The 20,887-nt window shown below is 36.1% G+C and overlaps 1 protein-coding gene and 1 pseudogene across 11 annotated transcripts in view; both read right to left on the bottom strand.

Annotated features, from left to right (window-relative positions):
• Positions 1-20,887, bottom strand: part of ACAP2 (ArfGAP with coiled-coil, ankyrin repeat and PH domains 2) — a 164,740-nt gene that overhangs the window by 41,146 nt on the left and 102,707 nt on the right. For all 11 annotated transcript variants that reach the window (XR_009563728.1, XR_009563729.1, XM_060298262.1 and 8 more), the window contains exons 6-9: positions 13,603-13,786; positions 9,829-9,873; positions 6,871-6,966; positions 1,199-1,273 (exon numbers count right to left, since the gene is read on the bottom strand). Coding sequence is in view for 9 of the 11 variants with exons in the window: in XM_060298262.1 (XP_060154245.1) it covers positions 1,199-1,273; positions 6,871-6,966; positions 9,829-9,873; positions 13,603-13,786 (400 nt within the window). In the remaining 2 variants the exon portion in view is untranslated. The remainder of the gene's footprint in view (positions 1-1,198; positions 1,274-6,870; positions 6,967-9,828; positions 9,874-13,602; positions 13,787-20,887) is intronic.
• LOC115857593 (U1 spliceosomal RNA) lies at positions 282-430 on the bottom strand (annotated as a pseudogene).

Below are 20,887 nucleotides of genomic sequence, written 5' to 3'. Positions count from 1 at the left end.
TAATGAATTAAACATGGTCTGGTAGAAAATCTTCCACTTTTTAAATAACGTTTCTCTTTGAGTACTAACAACCCATCACCAATAAAATTTTCCTTACTTTTATTACAGATTTCACTTTCAGTTTTTTCCTCTGACATCTTCTATATCAGATCTAGTTTACTGGTATTTTAAATTCTAAATAAACCATAACAAAAGTTGATTTGACTGCTCAATACCAAGAGAATAGATTTCTTAAAGCAATGCTAGAAGGTATCTTTTTTTTTTTTTTTTTTTTGTCTTTTTAGGGGAAAGTGTGATAGCAGTCCCCCACTACCAAAAATTATGCAGTCAAGTTTCCCACGTTTGGGGAAATTGTAGGTGTGGGATGGATAAGCCTCACCCTGGGAAAACCACCTTTGTGATCATGGTATCTCTCCTGCCAGGTAAGTACAGAACACATCTTTTTTCATACTTTTTACATACATTCAACCTCCAGTTGTCTCTTTTTATTTTCAGATTACTACACACAAAAAAATGTCAATGACTATATAAGATAAAATATTATTAGACTGAGTTCCAGGTATATCATATTCAAAGCTTTTAGCACACAGAAACAAAAACTGTTTTCACATTTAAAGCTTCATTTTTAAATATATATTTTTCAAACATTAGTTTAGCTAGACTTAGGCAAATTAATAAGAAATGCAAGTGAAATTTCAGCATCACTTGAGAGAGTAAGTGCTGCCTTAGAGTGACTGCAGCTGGAAATTCCTAGTACCAAACACACACATTGATGCTACAGTGTTCTCCAACCCATGACCACCTCCACGCACCCCCCCATCCACCGCCCCCCACATACACACACACATTTTTACAGGTGGTTGGTGATATCCTAACTGAAACTATAAGTAGTGTTTTAAACCCTAAGGGCCACTTTTAAAGCAGTTAAGGCCCTAAGAGACTGATGTTTTTATAAACTGGTTCAAGAGCATGGCTTTCAAATATTTTGATATAAAATAATAATAAAATACAAACCTGAACATCAGAAAAATATTTTATTTTTTACAAAAAACGGAGGAATTTATCTATACAATACAATCTTTAATTATTAAAGCAACTCAAAGGATCCTTTCCAACACAATGATATCCTGCTGAAACCAATAATCAAGAAATTGTGTAAAATGGGAATTAATCTCCTTTAACTTCTCCCCTCAAGTACCTTTTGTTGAATGGTGGAATGTTTTTGCTCCATTTCTCTTTTCTCCTTTGCTGCATCCACAACCAGTCGATCCAACTATAAAAGGAGTAAATGATAGAGACTTAGAAGTTAAAGAAAGAAAGACATGATTATTTTTCAAAACTCATACTCCAAATCAGTCAGTCAATTGAGGTTTACCTAAAAAGGCATTTTGGCTACAACTTTAAAGTGGAAGTTCTTTTTTTTCTGGTATCATATCCTCTTTGAGAAGGTCTTTAATTCCTCTAGGGAAAACATTTCTAAGAGCAACCATGGTTCCAAGTAATTGTGACAGGTGGCCCTGTCTAAGGCACAACAGTGATAACATGCTCACCCCTTGAATTAAGGAGAATGACTCTAGATTAAGTTGTCTGCTGATGCACTCAGCAATTCTGGTAGTCGCTATCAAAGACAGAAAGAAGATATACTGGTGATTTTTCTTCCCAAACAGCAAGAAGTAGCAGCTAAGCTAGTGTATGCCAGCCTCACAAGTTCAACGTAACAGACACTTCCAATCACTCAAGATGCATGATATTTTCAAGTTGGCTTCCTAATATTACAATAAAATCTAAAAGGTAGAAAAAAAATTCAACAGATAAAAGAGAAAGCAAGAAAGGAGGGAGGGAGGGAATAGAATAGAGTAGGAGAGGACAGAATAGGATAGAATAGAACAGAATAGAATAGAATAGAAATCATTCATTAGATCAGAGTATAAAATCACCAATTTTTAAAGTACTTTTATTAAAAAAAAATTTAAAAACTTATGAAATCATAAAATCCCATTTCTTTCTTGATCCTTTCCATCAGAAGAGAAATATCTGGCTTCCAGTATTATGACAAAAGCACTGGCTTCTTGAACTCCTCTTTGCTGGAATAACAAAAATTGGGTTATAAAATACCCCATTATGTGGGTCTACTCTTCTAAACTGTGATGCATGTCATTTCATCTTTTTTTTTGTGTGTGTGGTACGCGGGCCTCTCACTGCTGTGGCCTCTCTCGTTGCGGAGCACAGGCTCCGGACGCGCAGGCTCAGCGGCCATGGCTCACGGGCCCAGCCGCTCCACGGCATGTGGGATCTTCCCGGACCAGGGCACGAACCCGTGTCCCCTGTATCGGCAGGCGGACTCTCAACCACTGCGCCACCAGGGAAGCCCTGTCATTTCATCTTTGAACACCCATCACCTCAAACTGACTAATGTGTGATAAATGAATAAATAAAAATGTAAATGTCAACAGACTACAGAGACAAAGTATTAAATGTCAAAATGTTCTCATTGATATCCTTTAAAAACAAAACTGAAAAAGGCCTTCTTAAAAGACTGTGTGATCCTTTATTCACTATCACAAATGCTGTTTTTTTTCTACAGGAGACAAATTCTGACCACAGAATCTTAATATCACTGAATAATAATAAAGAACCAAAAGAAAACACTGAAATAGAGCTATCACTATTATAAAATATTTTACTTAGATGGCAACTATACCACTCCACTTTAAGATCTAATGCATACTTACCTTAGTGACATGCTGCATTGATTTAATGGGTAATGCTGCGCTAGGAAAATGTTTGTCCTTAATAGTTTCTTATACTGAATGAGTGGAATAACCATTATATCCTTGTTTTATAGCCTTTAAGTGAAAGGCATGTTAATGTTTTTCATACATTCAGATTGAAGTGCAGCAGAAGGCAGCCCCCAAGATTCAAACTGATATTTCTAAACTTGCATGCATGTACTTTCCACACCAGTACTACAATGCTAGTGATGGTAGTAAAATTGTCAACTTGGTAGTAAATTTCTCTGCTGCATCCCACCCCACTGCTATTGCAGCAGAAAGGGAGGAAATCCCCTCCCTCTGTTGGGGCAGAAGTATAAAGAAAAAGATATCTTCCAACATGGTGGAGTACTGGAAGACGTATGAGTTGGGGAGGTGCGACGGCTGGCAGTCTTGTCTCCTAGATGCTGGGTACTGTATCAGGAAGAGAGAGTTTGGAGCACAGTAGCATGTGTCCCGTGTTTCTATTAGTGTTGGGCATCATGAGGTTAATAGGCTCCTATACCTAACCAGGTGCCCCCAATCCTCTACCTATGTATTGAATCTCCTACACTCCTACCACCTCAGATTTCACCACTTCTCTTTCTGCCTTTCAACTTCTCCCATTCCCATTTCTTTTTAAATTTGTGCAAATAATACCTTAAATAAAACCTTCCTACAACTCATACTCCCCTCTAGCTACTACCTGCTCTCTTTTCTTCACAATACAACTTCTTAAAACATTTTTCCCTGTTCTCCACTTGCCCATTTCATATTCATCTACCCACTGTAATTAAGCTTCCACCTCTTGGACCCTCAACTCTCACATCAGTAACACATAACCTTCTTGCTGCTAAACCCAAGAGGTAGTTCTCAGTCCTAGGGTTACTCGACCTTCTTTCCAGTATTTGCACTGACAACCACCCCCACCTTTCTGAGACACTCTTTCCTTGCCCTGTGCTACCATGATTTTCTGGTTTTCCACCTCCTCTCCCATCAGTGTTCTCACAGAGCCCCTCTTACCTAGCCGTCTCTTAAAAGTAGATCATTCTTAGGGCTCTGTCCCAAGCCAAATCTCTTTTTACTGCATACTTGTGGACCTTGACCTTAACTTACAAAATCAAAATTATTAGGCATGGTGTTCGGTCACTTATGTTTTTTTAAAATAGGTTCATGATTTTGAAATACCTATTAACTTTCCTTGGGTCAATTCACACACTCTTGTGATTGCAATTAGCAATTATATGCTATTGACCCCTTTAGTGTTTCTTTCTCTTGAACTCCAGATATACCCACTTAGATGTCCTATTCTCAAAATCAACACATTTAAACTTGAACTCATCATGTCACTCCACTCTCAAATTGGCTACATCTTAACTATTCCTCAAGTCTATCTATTTATCTCCACCCTTACCGCCAGGACCCTAGTTCCAGATGCCATAATCTCATAACTGAATTACTGAAAGAATATCCTAACTGGTCACCTCCAACCAGGCCATATTATCCACCAGGCACTACAGGCACTGGAGTTTAGATGCTTTTCAAGGACCTGCAAAATTACTTGAGACCTGGGAGGGTAAAAACTGAAATTAATAAATGTCAAAATATACAATTATTGAAACTAGTCAACTACAAACCAATTCATTTTTTTGATAAACTATACTTAATGTAAGATGAGGGTACAATCTAATGTTTGATTAAGATGTGGGGAGTGCCTGGGGCCTAGGAAGGTCTTGCCTTCTTCCCAAGTCTGGGCTGGATGTACTGTATACATGTTACAGTAACACTTTGATCCTCCAATATGTGGTAGGGATAGCTGGTTGCCTCCCAACATCCATTCTCTCCTCCTTTCTTAACAACAGAATCCCCAAATTCTAGTAGGTTAACATGGTTACATGCATTGAGACTAAATTTCCCAGCTTTCCTTGCAGCTAGTGTGACACTGCGTCATACACAGAAGTGGAATATACAATTTCTAGGAAATATCCTTAAAGAGAGGGAATGAATCTTTCTTTCCCCTTTCCTCCTTCCTGTTGGCTAGCATTTGGATATGAAGGCTAAAGCTTGATAAACCACTTTGAACCATTAGGTAGAATCCAAAGATATAATAAGCCTGTGTCCCTGCAGATTAAGTGACCACCATACTAGGCCTTTGGTTTTACATAGAAGAAATAAAATTCTATCTTGTTAAAGCTCCTACTATTTTTGGTTTTCTATCACATGCAAACAAATCTAATCTCCATTTATATACCCAGACAGGGCACTCAGCACAGAGATTAATAGTGTGGTGACTTGTTATTTTCTTCCAATAGATTAAGTTCTGTAGAGGCACGGAAGAGCATTTCTATAATTCACAGCATATGCCCTGCACACCATCTTTCCCCAACACCATCCCAACACACACACACAGACACACATGCACACATGCATGCACCACATTTATTTTTGGTCAATGAATGCAATTCTCATTCTGCTCTTACCTTTTCCCCACTTCCCTAAACTCTATTTTTCATCCTTAATCCCTCTCCTCAGAAAGTAACCTGAACCATTTTGGGAAAGAAAATCAACTGAAAATTGACAGAAATCCAGAAAACTCACCAGTCAACAAAAAAGAATGTCCGGGAACAGATCTAACATAAAGTTTTGATTAGATATCAAAAATAATTTGGATGTAATAAAATTTCTACATAATATTCTTATATATAATTCATGCATGTGCATGTGTGTGTGCATGTGTATAAAATGAAAAAGTTCCCAAGAGTTCTATAATCTTAAGATTCTAAAATTTTATTATTCAAAATAGCAAAATGCAAATTTCTCTGAAAATAAAAGAAGAGCTATAACTCAAATAAAATACCAATTAGGATAGTAACTCAATAATCCAAATGTAAGAAACAAAAAAATAAATCCAGCTATGTATACTGTAAAACAAACACTTTGTTTTAAAATTCTTCTTTTTGGTACCCTAATATACTATCTGCAACATTTTCTTTAACTTTAACCTTATTTTTGGTTACACATTTAACCCATACATAAATCTGCTATAGCACCAAACTTCATCATTAAATAAACTGTCAAATTTCCCAATATGCTAAATCTCTTTAAAAATACAGATACTAGAACAAAGACTACAAGAGGAAAAATAAACAAGTCAAACTACATCAAACTAAAAAGCTTCTACACAGCAAAGGAAACCATGAGCAAAATGAAAAGGCAACCTACCAAATGGCAGAAAATATTTACAAGTCATATATCTGATAAGGGGTTAATATCTAAAATATATAAATAACTCAGACAACTTAACAGAAAAAAAAAATTCAATTAAAAAATGGGCAGAGGATCTGAACAGACATTTTCCCACAGAAGACATAAGATGGCCAATAAGGGGTCAAAGGTACTCAATGTCACTAACGATGAAAGACATGCAGATCAAAACCACAGGGAGATATTGCCTCACACCTGTTAGAATGGCTGTCATCAAAGATAAGAGAAGACTGTCAAGGATGTGGAGAAAAGGGAACCCTTGTGCACTGTTGGTGAGAATGAAATTGGCACAGCCACTATGAAAAACAGTATGGAGGTTCCTCAAAAAATTAAAAATAGAACTACTATGTGATCCAACAATTCCACTTCTGGGTATTTACCTGAAGGAATCGAAGACACTAACTCGAAAAGATATCTGCATCCCCACATTCACTGCAGCATTATTTAGCCAAGATATGGAAGTAACCTAACTAAGTGTCCGTCAATAGATGGATTTTAAAATGTGGTATACATATACAGTGGAATATTATTCAGCCATAAAAAAGGAAATCCTGCCTTTTGCAACAACATGGATGGATCCTGAGGGCATTACACTAAGTGAAATAAGTCAGACACAGAAAGACAACTACTGTGTGATCTCACTGATATGTGGAATTAAAAAAAAACAAAAACAAAAAACAGAACTCATAGTAAAAACAGACTGGAGGTTGCTAGAAGTGGGTGTTGGCGGTGGGAAAATGGGTGAGTGGGGTCAAAAGCTACAAAACTTCCAGTTATACGTATGTCAATTATATCTCAATTTAAAAAAATACAGATATTGGTATATAACACAGAATCAAGAAGTACAGTACATTACCTGTGCACCAAGATCCTTCATGTAGGGCCCAAGTTCACTAAATAGATCATATCCTTGATGAAAGAAGGCCAAATGGGCATACATAAAGGATAACATCTAACAGGAGGAAAAAATGGTTAGCATTTTAAAATCAATTCTTAGATAAATATTCTGAAATTAAAAAAAAATTCTGATCCTATCTATTGTTTAAAAATTATTCCACCAGAGCCCAAAATAGCAAACCTATTTAAAATTAAACTGAGTCATTTTTCTTAAAAGAGTATTACAAAAATATTTTCAAACTTATATTGCAATAATTCAAAGAATCAAGTTTCCAATAGCTTCACCATCTTTCCAGGTACATTATAAAATATCTATGTGTCTTTCAACAAAATTCACTGGCAAAACCTCAAATTACAAATAAAACATTAAAATATTAGGAGGGGACATATGAAGCTCTCAAAACAAAGCAATCACATATACTTTACAACCCGTAGATCACTAAGCACAACATGAAATAGGGGCATGCTCATTTTTTTCTCAAGATAGCAAAATAAAATGAGGCAACAGACTTTGCCAATATGGAGATTTTGTTATATTCATTCCAAAAATTCAAAAATGATTAACGCGTTAAGATTTTTTTCTAAGTTTTCCTACATTTTACCTATTCATGAGAGAAAAAACACTCTTATTTTCATTAGTTAAATTTTTACATGAGAAGGAATTAATTCAATCACAATACTGAAAGAATCCTCCAAACATCCCTGTTATTTTTAGCAAGAAGAGACATCTGTTTAATTCTGTAAAATCTAAAATAGGTCAAAAGGTCCTTAATACTCAAGAATCCTTCAAAAGGAATTTTTTTGGGAGAGAAAAACCAATAAAATAAAACACAATGACAAAAGGACAAAGCTCACTAAAAGATGATTCTGGAATTAGATAACACCGGTTGTACAACTTTGTGAATATGATTTTAAAAAACACTAAATATATTTTAAAAAAAGAGAGGAAGAGATTAATAGTTACAAGTACATAAAAAGTAAAATATGCCTGCACATCAAAACACAGAATAAGCATATTAAAAGATAAATAATAAACTAGGAAAAAACACTTGACAAAGGGTTACTTGTCTTAATAGATAAGAGATGTTACAAATCAATATGAAAAGCATGAAGACCCCCACAAAAAAAGAGGGGAAGGACATAAATAGAAAACATAGTGACCAAGAAAAAAAAAGGTGTGGGGGGGGACATTCATACTCATTTGCCACAAAGAAATCCAAAATTAAACAATGAGATGACATTTTCAATCTACCAAATTGTGGTAGAGTGGGGGAAATTAATACCCAGTGTTGGTAAAATGTGGAAAAATGTTCACTCTCACAATTAGTGGAAATTTTGTGTAACCCTTAAAATTTGACAATATTCCTTAAAAGTTTCAATAAATGCTTCAACGCTTTGACTAAGTAATCTCGTCTTAATCTATCTGAAGGAAATATTATTCATTAGAATGATCACTATAATGCTACACTTTATGTCAAAAACAGGGAAATTACTTAAAATCCATTAATAGGTAAAGTTAATTTACGGTATATTCAAGGTCAGCAAACTGACCTACAAACTATATCCAGCCCTACCACCTGTTTTTGGATGGCCTACGGGCTAACAACGGTTTTTGCATTTTTAAATGGTTAAAGAAAATGAAAAGAAGACATGAAATTCATGACACGTAAAAATTATATAAAATTCAAATTTCCATGTTCATAAAAAAAGTTTTATTAGAACAGTCATGCCATTCATTTACATATTGTCTATGACTGTTTTCCTATTACAATAGCACAGCTGAGTAGTTGCAACACAGACAATACGGCCTCCAAAACCTAATATATTTACTACCTGGCCCTTCAAAAAAAATGTTTGCTCACCCCCTACTGTATTCATATGGTAGAATTCTACCTGGTCACATCGTTAAATAAAAAAATATTTAATGACTCATGATGATTTTGGAGTGTATTAGTGAAAAAAGAAAATTATAGAACAGTATGTAGGAATGATTCCTATTTTGTTTTTAAAAATTAAATGGAATTTTAAGAGGTGTATATACATTTTCACATACACACACACACAGGCGCACGCACACAAACAGAGAAAAAAGACAAAGATTACACCAAGATATTAATAGTGGTTCTCTCTTGGTAGTAGCATTTATAAGTATTTTTATTCTTCCTTCATATATTTTATTTTCCAATTTTCTACAATTAACATACATTACTCTCAATCTGGAAAAGGTGGTGGAGGTAAACAGGAAGTATAATGTTCTCATCTGATAAGAAATAACATAAATATTAACAGAGAATTTAGGAAAAACCTAGGTGTGGACAAGGATCAAAAGCAATTTCTGTAGATCCTTTAAGAAAAAAAAAACCATAAAAAAACTTTAGTGAACAAAATCAGAGAGGAGAAATTATTTCTAAGGTTCTCAAAATATAAAAGAGTGTAATGTATATATGACTATCATCCTCTGCCCACTTCCTTGTTAGCTTTTAAGACGAAAAATGGGCAAATAAAAAATCACTGTTGCCATGCCATCCTTCAAATTTTATCTCGTTTGTTTTCTACCTGCACTCCAAAAAGTTGATACACCATCTACAGCCCTAAGGGAAAAATTCTGTAAAATGACGCTATGTATGCCCTCAATCTCAAATTATTTAAGTGTCTGCTTTAAGCAGATTACAGTGTAATTATAGATGAGACACACATAAATAACTATAACATAAAGGAGACCAAAAAAAGTGGTTAAGTGACATAGAAGTACAAAAATATCATTAAGTAAGATTAATTATGAACCTGGAATAAATAAATAAGTCAATAAATAAATATACATACACACACACATATATGGTGCTATTTTAAAAACTTAAATATAGACATTTAACTTCATATGAAAATATTTAGAACATCATTTCAATAAATATCTTACTGATTTCAGGATTTCTGATCTCCTTTTTGATTGAAGGACGTTAATCTGAGGGAAAATGCACTTGGTTAATCACCTATGCATTATTTTTAAAACTAATCCAGAATGCAATATTGTAAAATTTGCTTATTCTAATACTTTTCCAGAAAAGTAAATGAAAACAAAGTTCAAGTTTTTCACCTTTTGACCTGCTTTTTGCAAAAACAGTTAAGACAAACATACCAATGAAACTCTCATCCATTTTTTCAACTTAAAGAAAAACTGGCCATGTTCAAACCATAATATTGTACTGTACTAATAAAACTATCACCTTGATAAACTTTTGAATTTCTTAGAATTCCGTCTTCTCTCCACCCTCCTTATCTAATTGCTCTTTTAACATACATCCTTCATACAAATTCTAATCACTTTTACCACTACCACCAACCACCATATCTTTTCCTGACTGCTATAATAGTCTATGAACTAGTCTCTGTTTCCACTCTTGACACTTCATTCTCCACACAGCAACCAGAGTGATCTTTTCAAACAATAAATAAGATCATGTACGTCTGTATTAAAACCTTCCAACTCCCTACTGTAGCCTACAAGGCCGTTTGTGAAGAGGCTCCTGCTACCTCTCCCACCTAATTTTATACTACAGTACTTTCCCCTTTTCTGTGGTCCAACCACAACCCAAGAGTACTCCCACCTCAATGCCTTTGTACTATTTGTTCTGTCCTCATGTCATGATTTTCTTCCCAGATGGGCACAAGGCTCTTATCCATCAGGTCGCAGCTTAAACAGTATCTCCTCACAAAGGTCTAAAGTAGGCCTTTAAGCAGTCTTTAGTACACCAACCCTATTTATTTTCTTTATAGTATTCACAACTACCTCATATTTTATTTACTTATTTATTTTCCCCAGCTAAAACATAAGCTCCATGAGATCAAGGTCGTGCTTTATTCCCAGCTGTATCCTCCAAGCTGTATATATTAGGCACTCAGAAATATTTATTGAACAAATTAATGGATCTTAAATAAATATTTTAATTAGACCAAACTATTGAAAGATCAGTAATTATAAAAGTTGCCTTCTGTGGTATCTCTCCCAACTCTAGAAATTCACAACAAACATTTTATTTTTGTCTGTTATTTATTATATATCAGCTTAATGAAATACAATGTTTACACAAGAAAAGAATCATGAACTCTTTGCTAAAATTTCCAAAAGGTTACAGAATATCTTTTTAATATGTCCTTCCCACTGAATGTTCCGCCTGTTGTTTAATAAGGTAATTTTAAAGCACTGATCAGAAAACAAAAACAGACCAAGAGGGGACTTCCCTGGTGGCGCAGTGGTTGAGAGTCCGCCTGCCGATGCAGGGGACACGGGTTCGTGCCCCGATCCAGGAAGATCCCACATGCCGCGGAGCGGCTAGGCCCGTGAGCCATGGCCGCTGAGCCTGTGCGTCCGGAGCCTATGCTCCGCAACGGGAGAGGCCACAACAGTGAGAGGCCCGCGTACCGCAAAAAACAAACAAACACACAAACAAACAAAAACAGACCAAGAGGGAATTTCTTGGTGGTGCAGTCGTTAAGAATCCGCCTGCCAATGCAGGGGACACGGGTTCGAGCCCTGCTCTGGGAAGATCCCACATGCCGTGGAGCAACTAAGCCCGTGTGCCACAACTACTGAGCCTGTGCTCTAGAGTCCATAAGCCACAACTACTGAGCCTGCATGCAGCAACTACTGAAGCCCACGTGCCTAGAGCCCGTGTTCTGCAACAAGAGAAGCTACCGCAATGAGAAGCCCGTGCACCACAATGAATAGTAGCCCCCGCTTGACGCAACTAGAGAAAGCAGGCGCACTGCTATGAAGACCCAATGCAGTCAAAAATAAATAAATAAATAAATAAATAAACAAACAAATAAATAAGTAAAGACAGACCAAGAAAAATCTAATAACTGTTTACCTAAGCACTAGTTTCTTCTGCATGTCTGTTTCAAGGTCTATTCAGTTTTGAGAACTAAAAGATTAACTTTCAAATGCTCTAAGTAAAAGCTTAGAAAAATGTTAAAAATGCCTGTTTGACAATGAAAAACAGCATACATTTGAAAATACAAAAGTATATTCAAATATTTAGAGAAACTAAAGCATGACACTCTATAAATCTGAATATTTCTTACTTACTATTCTCTAAAACAGACACTTTGGCCATATGGTAAAATAACGCAACAGTTCTCATTAGAAAAATCAAACAAATAGTTATAAGAGAGGTGAGGTCCTAACTTAAAACTAGTGGATGGACGTCAAAGGAAACGGACAGTTTATAATGTGTAAATTTGAAAATAATGAATATTTTAGGTAACTTCCCCCCTTCCCAAATAAAATTTAAAATTAAGTAAGCTGTTCACTCTTTCAAAAAACATTACCTATCTATTTTCCAACCACTGGACTAGAGGGAAGGGATATAATCTAGGAGTAGGAAAGACATATAAATAAATAATTTCAATAAATGAGATAAGTGCTCTAACAGCAATGTGTATGACAATAATATGGCAGCACAGAGGAAACAGAGACAAGAATGATTCATTTTGCCTGGAAAAGCTTGAGTAATTGTGACCACAGAACAGAGAATGAATTGCTAATGGGCAGGTTAAAAGCAACACAAGAAAGATCAATTTTTATGAGAACATCTTAATACTCGAGACAAGAAGCAGTAAGAACTAGTGTTGCGGCTGCAGCAGAGTGAGAACGAGGTACATAGAACTTTTCAAGGCAATTTTGACTGTTAGATATAGTAGCTAAGAATGAGAAGAATATCTGATATGATTCTCCAATTCTGATTTCTATGATTAAGAGGGTGATACTACTCAGTATGGTAACGGCAATACAAAGTCATTTGAGAAGAAGAAAGATTTTAGTTTTAGACACAAAAGGAATGAGGTACTTCTGAGAAAAATATATTTTGTCGCTTATATATGGTGATAATTCAAGCAAAGGGCATGATTAAACTGTAAGGGATTATCATAAAGTCAGAAAACAGGAAGACCAAAGATGGAACCCTAATAGAGAGACTGAAAAGGTGGACAAAGGAAAGAAACCCGAAGTGGAAACTGAAAAGAAACATAAATTAAGATGATGACCTGCAAATGGTTTAAGATACATTAAGACAAAAGTATGTTTCAAGAGAGTGTGGTCTACTATTTCAGTGAAACACAATAGTCAAGTTGGTTAAAAAGTACAATATATCTAATGAATAAGACCTTAACATGAGCCATTTCAGTAGAATGAGGTAGGCAGACTCAGTACTCATACTACTGCAGGAAGTGGTATAAATGTGAGGTAGATAAGACGAGATAGGAAATACAGACTACTCCATGCTAGAAGCCTTTCATTAATAAGTGGAGTGTACTTCATTTTTTAAAATTTAACTTCCCACTTACTGAACAGGAACTTAATAGAAAAAAATCTTAAAGTCATTTTCTACTGTTTTCGCAAAGTTACCTGAGTAGTTTTTAATCACTAATTAGCAATATGTTTACTTAAGTTTTTTTTTTTTTTTTTGTGGTACGCGGGCCTCTCACTGTTGTGGCCTCACCTGTTGCAGAGCACAGGCTCCGGACGGGCAGGCTCAGTGGCCATGGCTCACGGGCCTAGCCACTCCGCTGCAGGTGGGATCTTCCCAGACCAGGGCACGAACCCGTGTCCCCTGCATCGGCAGGCGGACTCTCAACCACTGCGCCACCAGGGAAGCCCTAATAGCCATTTTTTGAAAACATATAATAAACATACCTGAAGTACGTAATCTAGGGCTATATGTCGAAAACATTTCCTTGTTGCTGTCAGAATGTTTGTGGCTTCTTCAACTTCATGCTGTTTGTTTCTCTGTACTTGAGCATTTTTTACTAATGCGTTTTCTTTTTCTTCACTGACTTTTTCAAACTGCTTCTTGGCATCTTTGAATTTTCTAAGATCTCTAAAAAAAATTAAAATAGTGAAACTTTCATAAAACTATCTGGATCAAAAACTTTACCAAAATAACATTTAGAATTTAATTCTTATGTTCCTCTACTTATTTATTTATTTGCAAATGACACTCAATAGCTCTTCCAACTAACATATATATTAGTTTATGAGTACACACTATTCCTGATATAGTCAGCTAGCATTTCCTTACTTAAATCTATACAATTTAAAGTGAAAATAAATTATCAAATTAACATACAGAAACATAAAAGGCAAAGTTAATTTTTCTAAAGACAAATTCTGGGACATGCACCAATATTTAACCAAATAATTTTTATTTGTTTTACATTTATTTTTATTTTCTTTAACTGATGAATGGTTGATGTAAAATATTATATAAGTTACAGGTGTATAATATAGTTATATACAATTTTTTTTTTTTTGGTCAATCCCAAACTCCCTAACTATCCCTCCCCCACTCTTCCCTACTGATAACAATAAATTTGTTCTCTGAGTCTGTGAATCTGTAAACTTGTTGTTATTTTTTAATATTTATTTATTTATTTTGGCTGCGCCGAGTCTTAGTTATGGCACATGGGATCTTCATTGCAGCCTGCAGACTCTTACTTGAGGCATGCGAACTTAGTTGTGGCATGCATGTGGGATTTAGTTCCCCAACCAGGGACTGAACCGAGGCGCCCTGCATTGGGAGCATGGAGTCTTACCCACTGGACCACCAGGTAAGTCCATCTTGCCTTTCTTTTTTTTTTTTCTTTTTTTTCCCTGTTTTTGTGTGTGTGTATGTGTTTCTTTGTGTATTTTTGTGTGTTTGTTTTTGCTTTTACCATTTGTCTTGGGGGTTTTGCTTGTTCATTTCCTTTTTTTTTTTTTTTTTTTTTCCTTTCACATGGTACAGCTTGCAGGGTCTTGGTTCTCCGGCCAGGGGTCGGGCCTGACCTTCTGAGGTGGGACAGCCAAGTCCAGGACACTGGACCGCCAGACAACTCCCAGCCCCAGGGAATATTAATAGGTGAGAGCTCTCCTAGATGTCTCCATCTCAACACCAAGACCCGGCTCCACCCAAGGGCCAGCAAGCTCCAGTGCTGGACGCCTCACACCAAACAACTAGCAAGACAGGAACACAACCCCACCCATTAGCATACAGGCTGCCTGAAGTCATAGGAAGCTCACAGACAACCCAAAACACATCACCTGACACAGCCCTGCCAACCAGAGGGACAAAATACAGCTCCACCCACCAGAACACAAACACCAGTCCCCCACACCAGGAAGCCTACACAGGCCACTGGACCAACCTCACCCACTGGGGGCAGACACCAGAAGCAAGAGCAACTACAGCCTCGCAGCCTGTGGAAAGGAGACCCCAAACACAATAAGTAAAACAAAATGAGAAGACAGAGAAATGTGTTGCAAATGAAGAAGCAAGGTAAACACCCACAAGACCAAACAAATGAAGAGGAAATAGGCAATCTACCTGAAAAAGAATTCAGAGTATTGATAGCAAAGATGATCCAAAATATTGGAAATAGAATGGAGAAAATACAAGAAACATTTAACAAGGACCTAGAAGAACTAGAGAACAGTGATGAACAAGACAATAACCGAAATTAAAAATACTCTAGAAGGAAGCAATAGCAGAATAACTGAGGCAGAAGAACGGATAAGTGAGCTGGAAGACAGAATGGTGGAAATAACTGCCACAGAGCAGAATAAAGAAAAAAGAATGAAAACAATTAAGGACAGTCTCAGAGGCCTCTGGGACAACATTAAACACACCTACATTCAAATTACAGAGGTCCCAGAGGAAGAAGAGAAAGAGAAAGGGTCTGAGAAAATATCTGAAGAGACTATAGTTGAAAACATCCCTAACATGGGAAAGGAAATAGTCAATCAAGTCTAGGAAGTGCAGAGAGTCCCATACGGTATAAACCCAAGGAAAAACACACCGAGACACATTAATCGCATTAAAAAAAATTAAATACAAAGAAAAAATATTAAGCAGCAAGGAAAAAGCAAAAAATAACATACAAGGGAATCCCTAAGGTTATGAGATGATTTTTCAACAGAAACTCTGGAGGCCACATTGGAGTGGCAGGATATATTTAAAGTGGTGAAAGGGAAAAAGCTACAACCAAGATTAATCTACCCAGCAAGGATCTCACTCACATTCAACAGAGAAATCAAAAGCTTTACAGACAAGCAAAAGCTAAGAGACTTCAGAACCACCAAACCAACTCTACAACAAATGCTAAAGGAACTCCTCTAAGCCAGAAACACAAGAAAAAGACCTAGAAAAACAACCCAAAACAATTAAGAAAAAGGTAATAGAACTTACATATCGATAATTACCTTACATGTGAATGGATTAAATGCTCCAACCAAAAGACACAAGCTCGCTGAATGGATACAAAAACAAGATCCATATATATGCTGTCTACAAGAGACCCACTTCAGACCTAGGGACACATACAGACTGAAAGTGAGGGGATGGAAAAAGGTATTCCATGCACATGGAAATCAAAAGATTTTGATTTCCATGTGCATGGAATACTCATATCAGATGAGATAGACTTACTCATACCAGATAAGGTAGACTTTAAAATATAAACTGTTACAAGAGACAAGGAAGAACACTACATAATGATAAAGGGATCAATCCAAGAAGAAGATATAACAATTACAAATATACATGCACCCAACATAGGAGCACCTCAATATATAAGGCAAATGTTAACAGCCATAAAAGAGGAAACTGACGGTAACACAATAATAGTGGGGGACTTTAACACTTCATTTACACCAACAGACAGATTATCCAGACAGAAAATTAACATGGAAACACAAGCTTTAAATGAGATGGATTTAATTAATATTTATAGGACATTCCACCTGAAAGCAGCAGAATACACTTTCTTCTCAAGTGTACATGGAACATTATCCATCACATTATACATTATACACATTATACATTATACATGGAACATTATACATCACATCTTGGGTCACAAATCAAGCCTCAGTAAATTTAAGAAAATTGAAATCGTATCAAGCATCTTTTCTGACCACAATGCTATGAGACTAGAAATCAATTACAGGAAAAAAACACAAACACAGGGAGGCTAAACAATATGCTACTACATAACCAAGAGATCACTGAAGAAATCAAAGAGGAAATCAAAAAATACCTAGAGACAAATGACAACAAAAGCACGACAACCCAAAACCTATGGTATGCAGCAAAAGCAATTCTAAGAGGGAAGTTTATAGCAATATAATCCTACCTCAAGAAACATGAAAAATCTCAAATAAACAATCTAACCTTACACCTAAAGGGACTAGAGAAAGAAGAAGAAAACAAAATAAAAACCAAAACAAAACAATAAAAACCAACGTTAGTAGACGAAAAGAAATCACAAATATCAGAGCAGAAATAAATGAAACAGAAAAAAAGAAAACAAGAGCAAAGATCAATAAAACTGGGCTTCCCTGGTGGCGCAGTGGTTGCGAGTCCGCCTGCCGATGCAGGGGACACGGGTTCGTGCCCCGGTCCGGGAAGATCCTACATGCCGCAGAGCGGCTAGGCCCATGAGCCACGGCTGCTGAGCCTGCGCGTCCGGAGCCTGTGCTCCGCAACGGGAGAGCCCACAACAGTGAGAGGCCCGCGTACCGCAAAAAAAAAAAAAAGTTTCCAACAAACGAAAAGTCCAGGACCAGATGGCTCGACAGGCGAATTCTATCAAACATTTAGAGAACAGCTAACGCCCATCCTTCTCAAACTATTCCAAAAAATTGCAGAGAGAGAAACACTCCCAAGCTCATTCTACAAGGCCACCATCACCCTGATACCAAAACCAGACAAAGATATCACAAAAACAGAGAATTACAGACCAATATCACTGATGAATATAGATGCAAAAAACCTCAACAAAATACTAGCAAACAGAATCCAACAACACATTAAAAGGAGCATACACCATGATCAAGAGCGATTTATCCCAGGGATGCAAGGATTCTTCAATATACGCAAACCAATCAATGTGATACACCATATTAACAAATTGAAGAATAAAAACCATATGATCAGCTCAATAGATACAGAAAAAGCTTTTCACAAAATTCAACACCCATTTATGATAAAAACTCTCCAGAAAGTGGGCATAGAGGGAACCTACCTCGACATAATAAAGGCCATATCTGACAAACCCACAGGAAACATCATTCTCAATGGTGAAAAACTGAAAGCATTTCTTCTAAGATCAGGAACAAGATGAGGATGTCCACTCTCACCACTATTATTCAACATAGTTTTGGAAGTCCTAGCCACAGCAATCAGAGAAGAAAAAGAAATAAAAGGAATACAAATTGGAAAAACTGTCACTTTTCAAATGACAGGATACTATATGTAGAAGATCCTAAATATGCCACCAGAAAACTACTAGAGCTAATCAATGAATTTGGTAAATTTGCAGGATACAAAATTAATGCACAGAAATCTCTTGCATTCCTATACACTAACAACAAAAGATCAGAAAGAGAAATTAAGGAAATAATCCCATTCACCAATGCAACAAAAATAATAAAATACCTAGGAATAAACCTACCTAAGGAGGTAAAAGACCTGTATTTGGAAAACTACAAGACACTGATGAAAGAAATCAAAGATGACACAAACAAATGGAGAGATATACCATGTTCTTGGATTGGAAGAATCAATACTGTGAAAATGACTATACTACCCAAAGCCATCTACAGATTCAATGCAATCCCTATCAAATTACCGATGGCATTTTTCACAGACTAGAACAAAAAATTGCACAATTTGTATGGAGACACAAAAGACCCCAAATAGCCAAAGCAATCTTGAGAAAGAAAAATGGAGCTGGAGCAATCAGGCTCCCTGACTTGAGACTATACTACAAAGATACAGTAATCAAGACAGTATGGTACTGGCACAAAAACAGAAATACAGACCAATGTAACAGGACAGAAACCCCAGAGATAAACCCATGCACCTATGGTTACCTAATCTATGACAAAGGAGGCAAAAATATACAGTGGAGAAAAGACAGCCTCTTCAATAAGTGGTGCTGGGAAAACTGGACAGCTACATGTAAAACAATGAAATTAGAACACTCCCTAACACCATACACAAAAATAAACTCAAAATGGATTAGAGACCTAAATGTAAGACCAGACACTATAAAACTCTTAGAGGAAAACATAGGAAGAACACTTTTTGACATAAATCACAGCAAGACCTTTTTTGACCCACCTCCTTCAGTAATAAAAATAAAAACAAATAAATGGGACCTAATGAAACTTAAAAGCTTTTGCACAGCAAAGGAAACCATAAACAAGACGAAAAGACAACCCACAGAATGAGAGAAAATATTTACAAACGAAGCAACAGACAAGGGATTAATCTCCAAAAAATACAAATAGCTCATGCATCTCAATATCAAAAAAACAAACAACCCAATCAAAAAATGGGCAGAAGACCTAAATAGACATTCCTCCAAAGAAGACATAAAGATGGCCAAGAGGCACATGAAAAGATGCTCAATATCACTAATTATTAGAGAAATGCAAATCAAAACTACAATGAGGTATCACTTCACACCAGTCAGAATGGCCATCATCAAAAAATCTACAAACAATAAATGCTGGAGAGGGTGTGAAGAAAAGGGAACTATCTTGCAACTGTTGGTGGAAATGTAAACTGATACACCCACTATGGAGAACAGTATGAGGGTTCCTTTAAAAACTAAAAACAGAATTAGCATATGACCCAGCAATCCCACTACTGGGCATATACCCAGAGAAAACCATAATTCAAAAAGACAGATGCACCCCAGTGTTCACTGCAGCACTATTTACAATAGCCAGGTCATGGAAGTAACCTAAATGTCCACTGACAGATGAATGGATAAAGATGTGGTACATATATACAATGGAAAATTACTCAGCCATAAAAAGGAATGAAATTGGGTCATTTGTAGCAATGTGGATGGACCTAGAGACTGTCATACAGAGTGAACTAAGTCAGAAAGAGAAAAACAAATATCGTGTATTAACACATATATGTGGAATGTAGAAAAATGGTACAGATGAACCTGTTTGCAAGGCAGAAATAGAGACACAGATGTAGAGAAAAAAACATATGGACACCAAGCGGGGTCAGGGGTGTGTGGGGTGAATTGGAAGACTGGGATTGACATATACACAGTAATATGTATAAAATAGGTAACTAACGAGAACATGCTGTATAGCACAGGGAACTCTACTTAATACTCTGTGGTGACCTAAATGGGAAGGAAATCCAAAAAAGAGAGGATATATGTATACATATAGCTGATTCACTTCGCTATACAGCAGAAACTTACACAACACTGTCAAGCAACTATACCCCAATTAAAAAAAAAAAGACAAAATGATTTTTAAACAGTAGTATATACCATAGGGAACTTGTTAAAAATGCAAGTTCCAAGGGTCCTCTACCAGAGATTACAATTCTTTGTGTTTTCGGGATAAGCCCTAGAAATCTGAGGGATTTTCTTAAGACATGCCCTTGATTTCACTGTTATGGTGGTCTACAGACCACACTTTAAGAAACAACATTCATTTATTGTTGAAAAAAATTAGGAGTCCAAAGGACATGAATATATTCTTAAAACACACACACAGAAGAATGCTTTCTAAAAGAATTATGTACCAGTAGAGAATAACAGTATCCATTTCAGTAGTCTGAAAATCTGAAACCTTGATTCATTAATGATCTTAGGTAAATATATAACATCCTTTTACTTTTTCTACCAAGGAATTAGGCAAAGTAATTTGAAGACAAATGACTTTAAAATAATAACAGTAATAATAACGTGTACCTAGCAAAGACTTTAATAAGAAGCCATAAATTTTCATGTATACACTCTATAAGGACATTCTGAATATTAGTCTATTTTGAAGTGATTTATAAATCATCTGCAAGACATCACCTCCAGAACAACAAATTCTAACCTACTAAAACAGAAGTGCATTATGTTCATGAGATCTGCCACTATTTATAGCTTTTAACATCTGAATACTATATCAT

The sequence above is a fragment of the Globicephala melas genome, chromosome 4 (assembly GCF_963455315.2).
Source record: "Globicephala melas chromosome 4, mGloMel1.2, whole genome shotgun sequence".
Classification (NCBI taxonomy): domain Eukaryota; kingdom Metazoa; phylum Chordata; class Mammalia; order Artiodactyla; family Delphinidae; genus Globicephala; species Globicephala melas.
The sequence above is the reverse complement of the archived record's forward strand: the minus strand, read 5'-3'. Positions and strand labels throughout refer to the sequence as shown.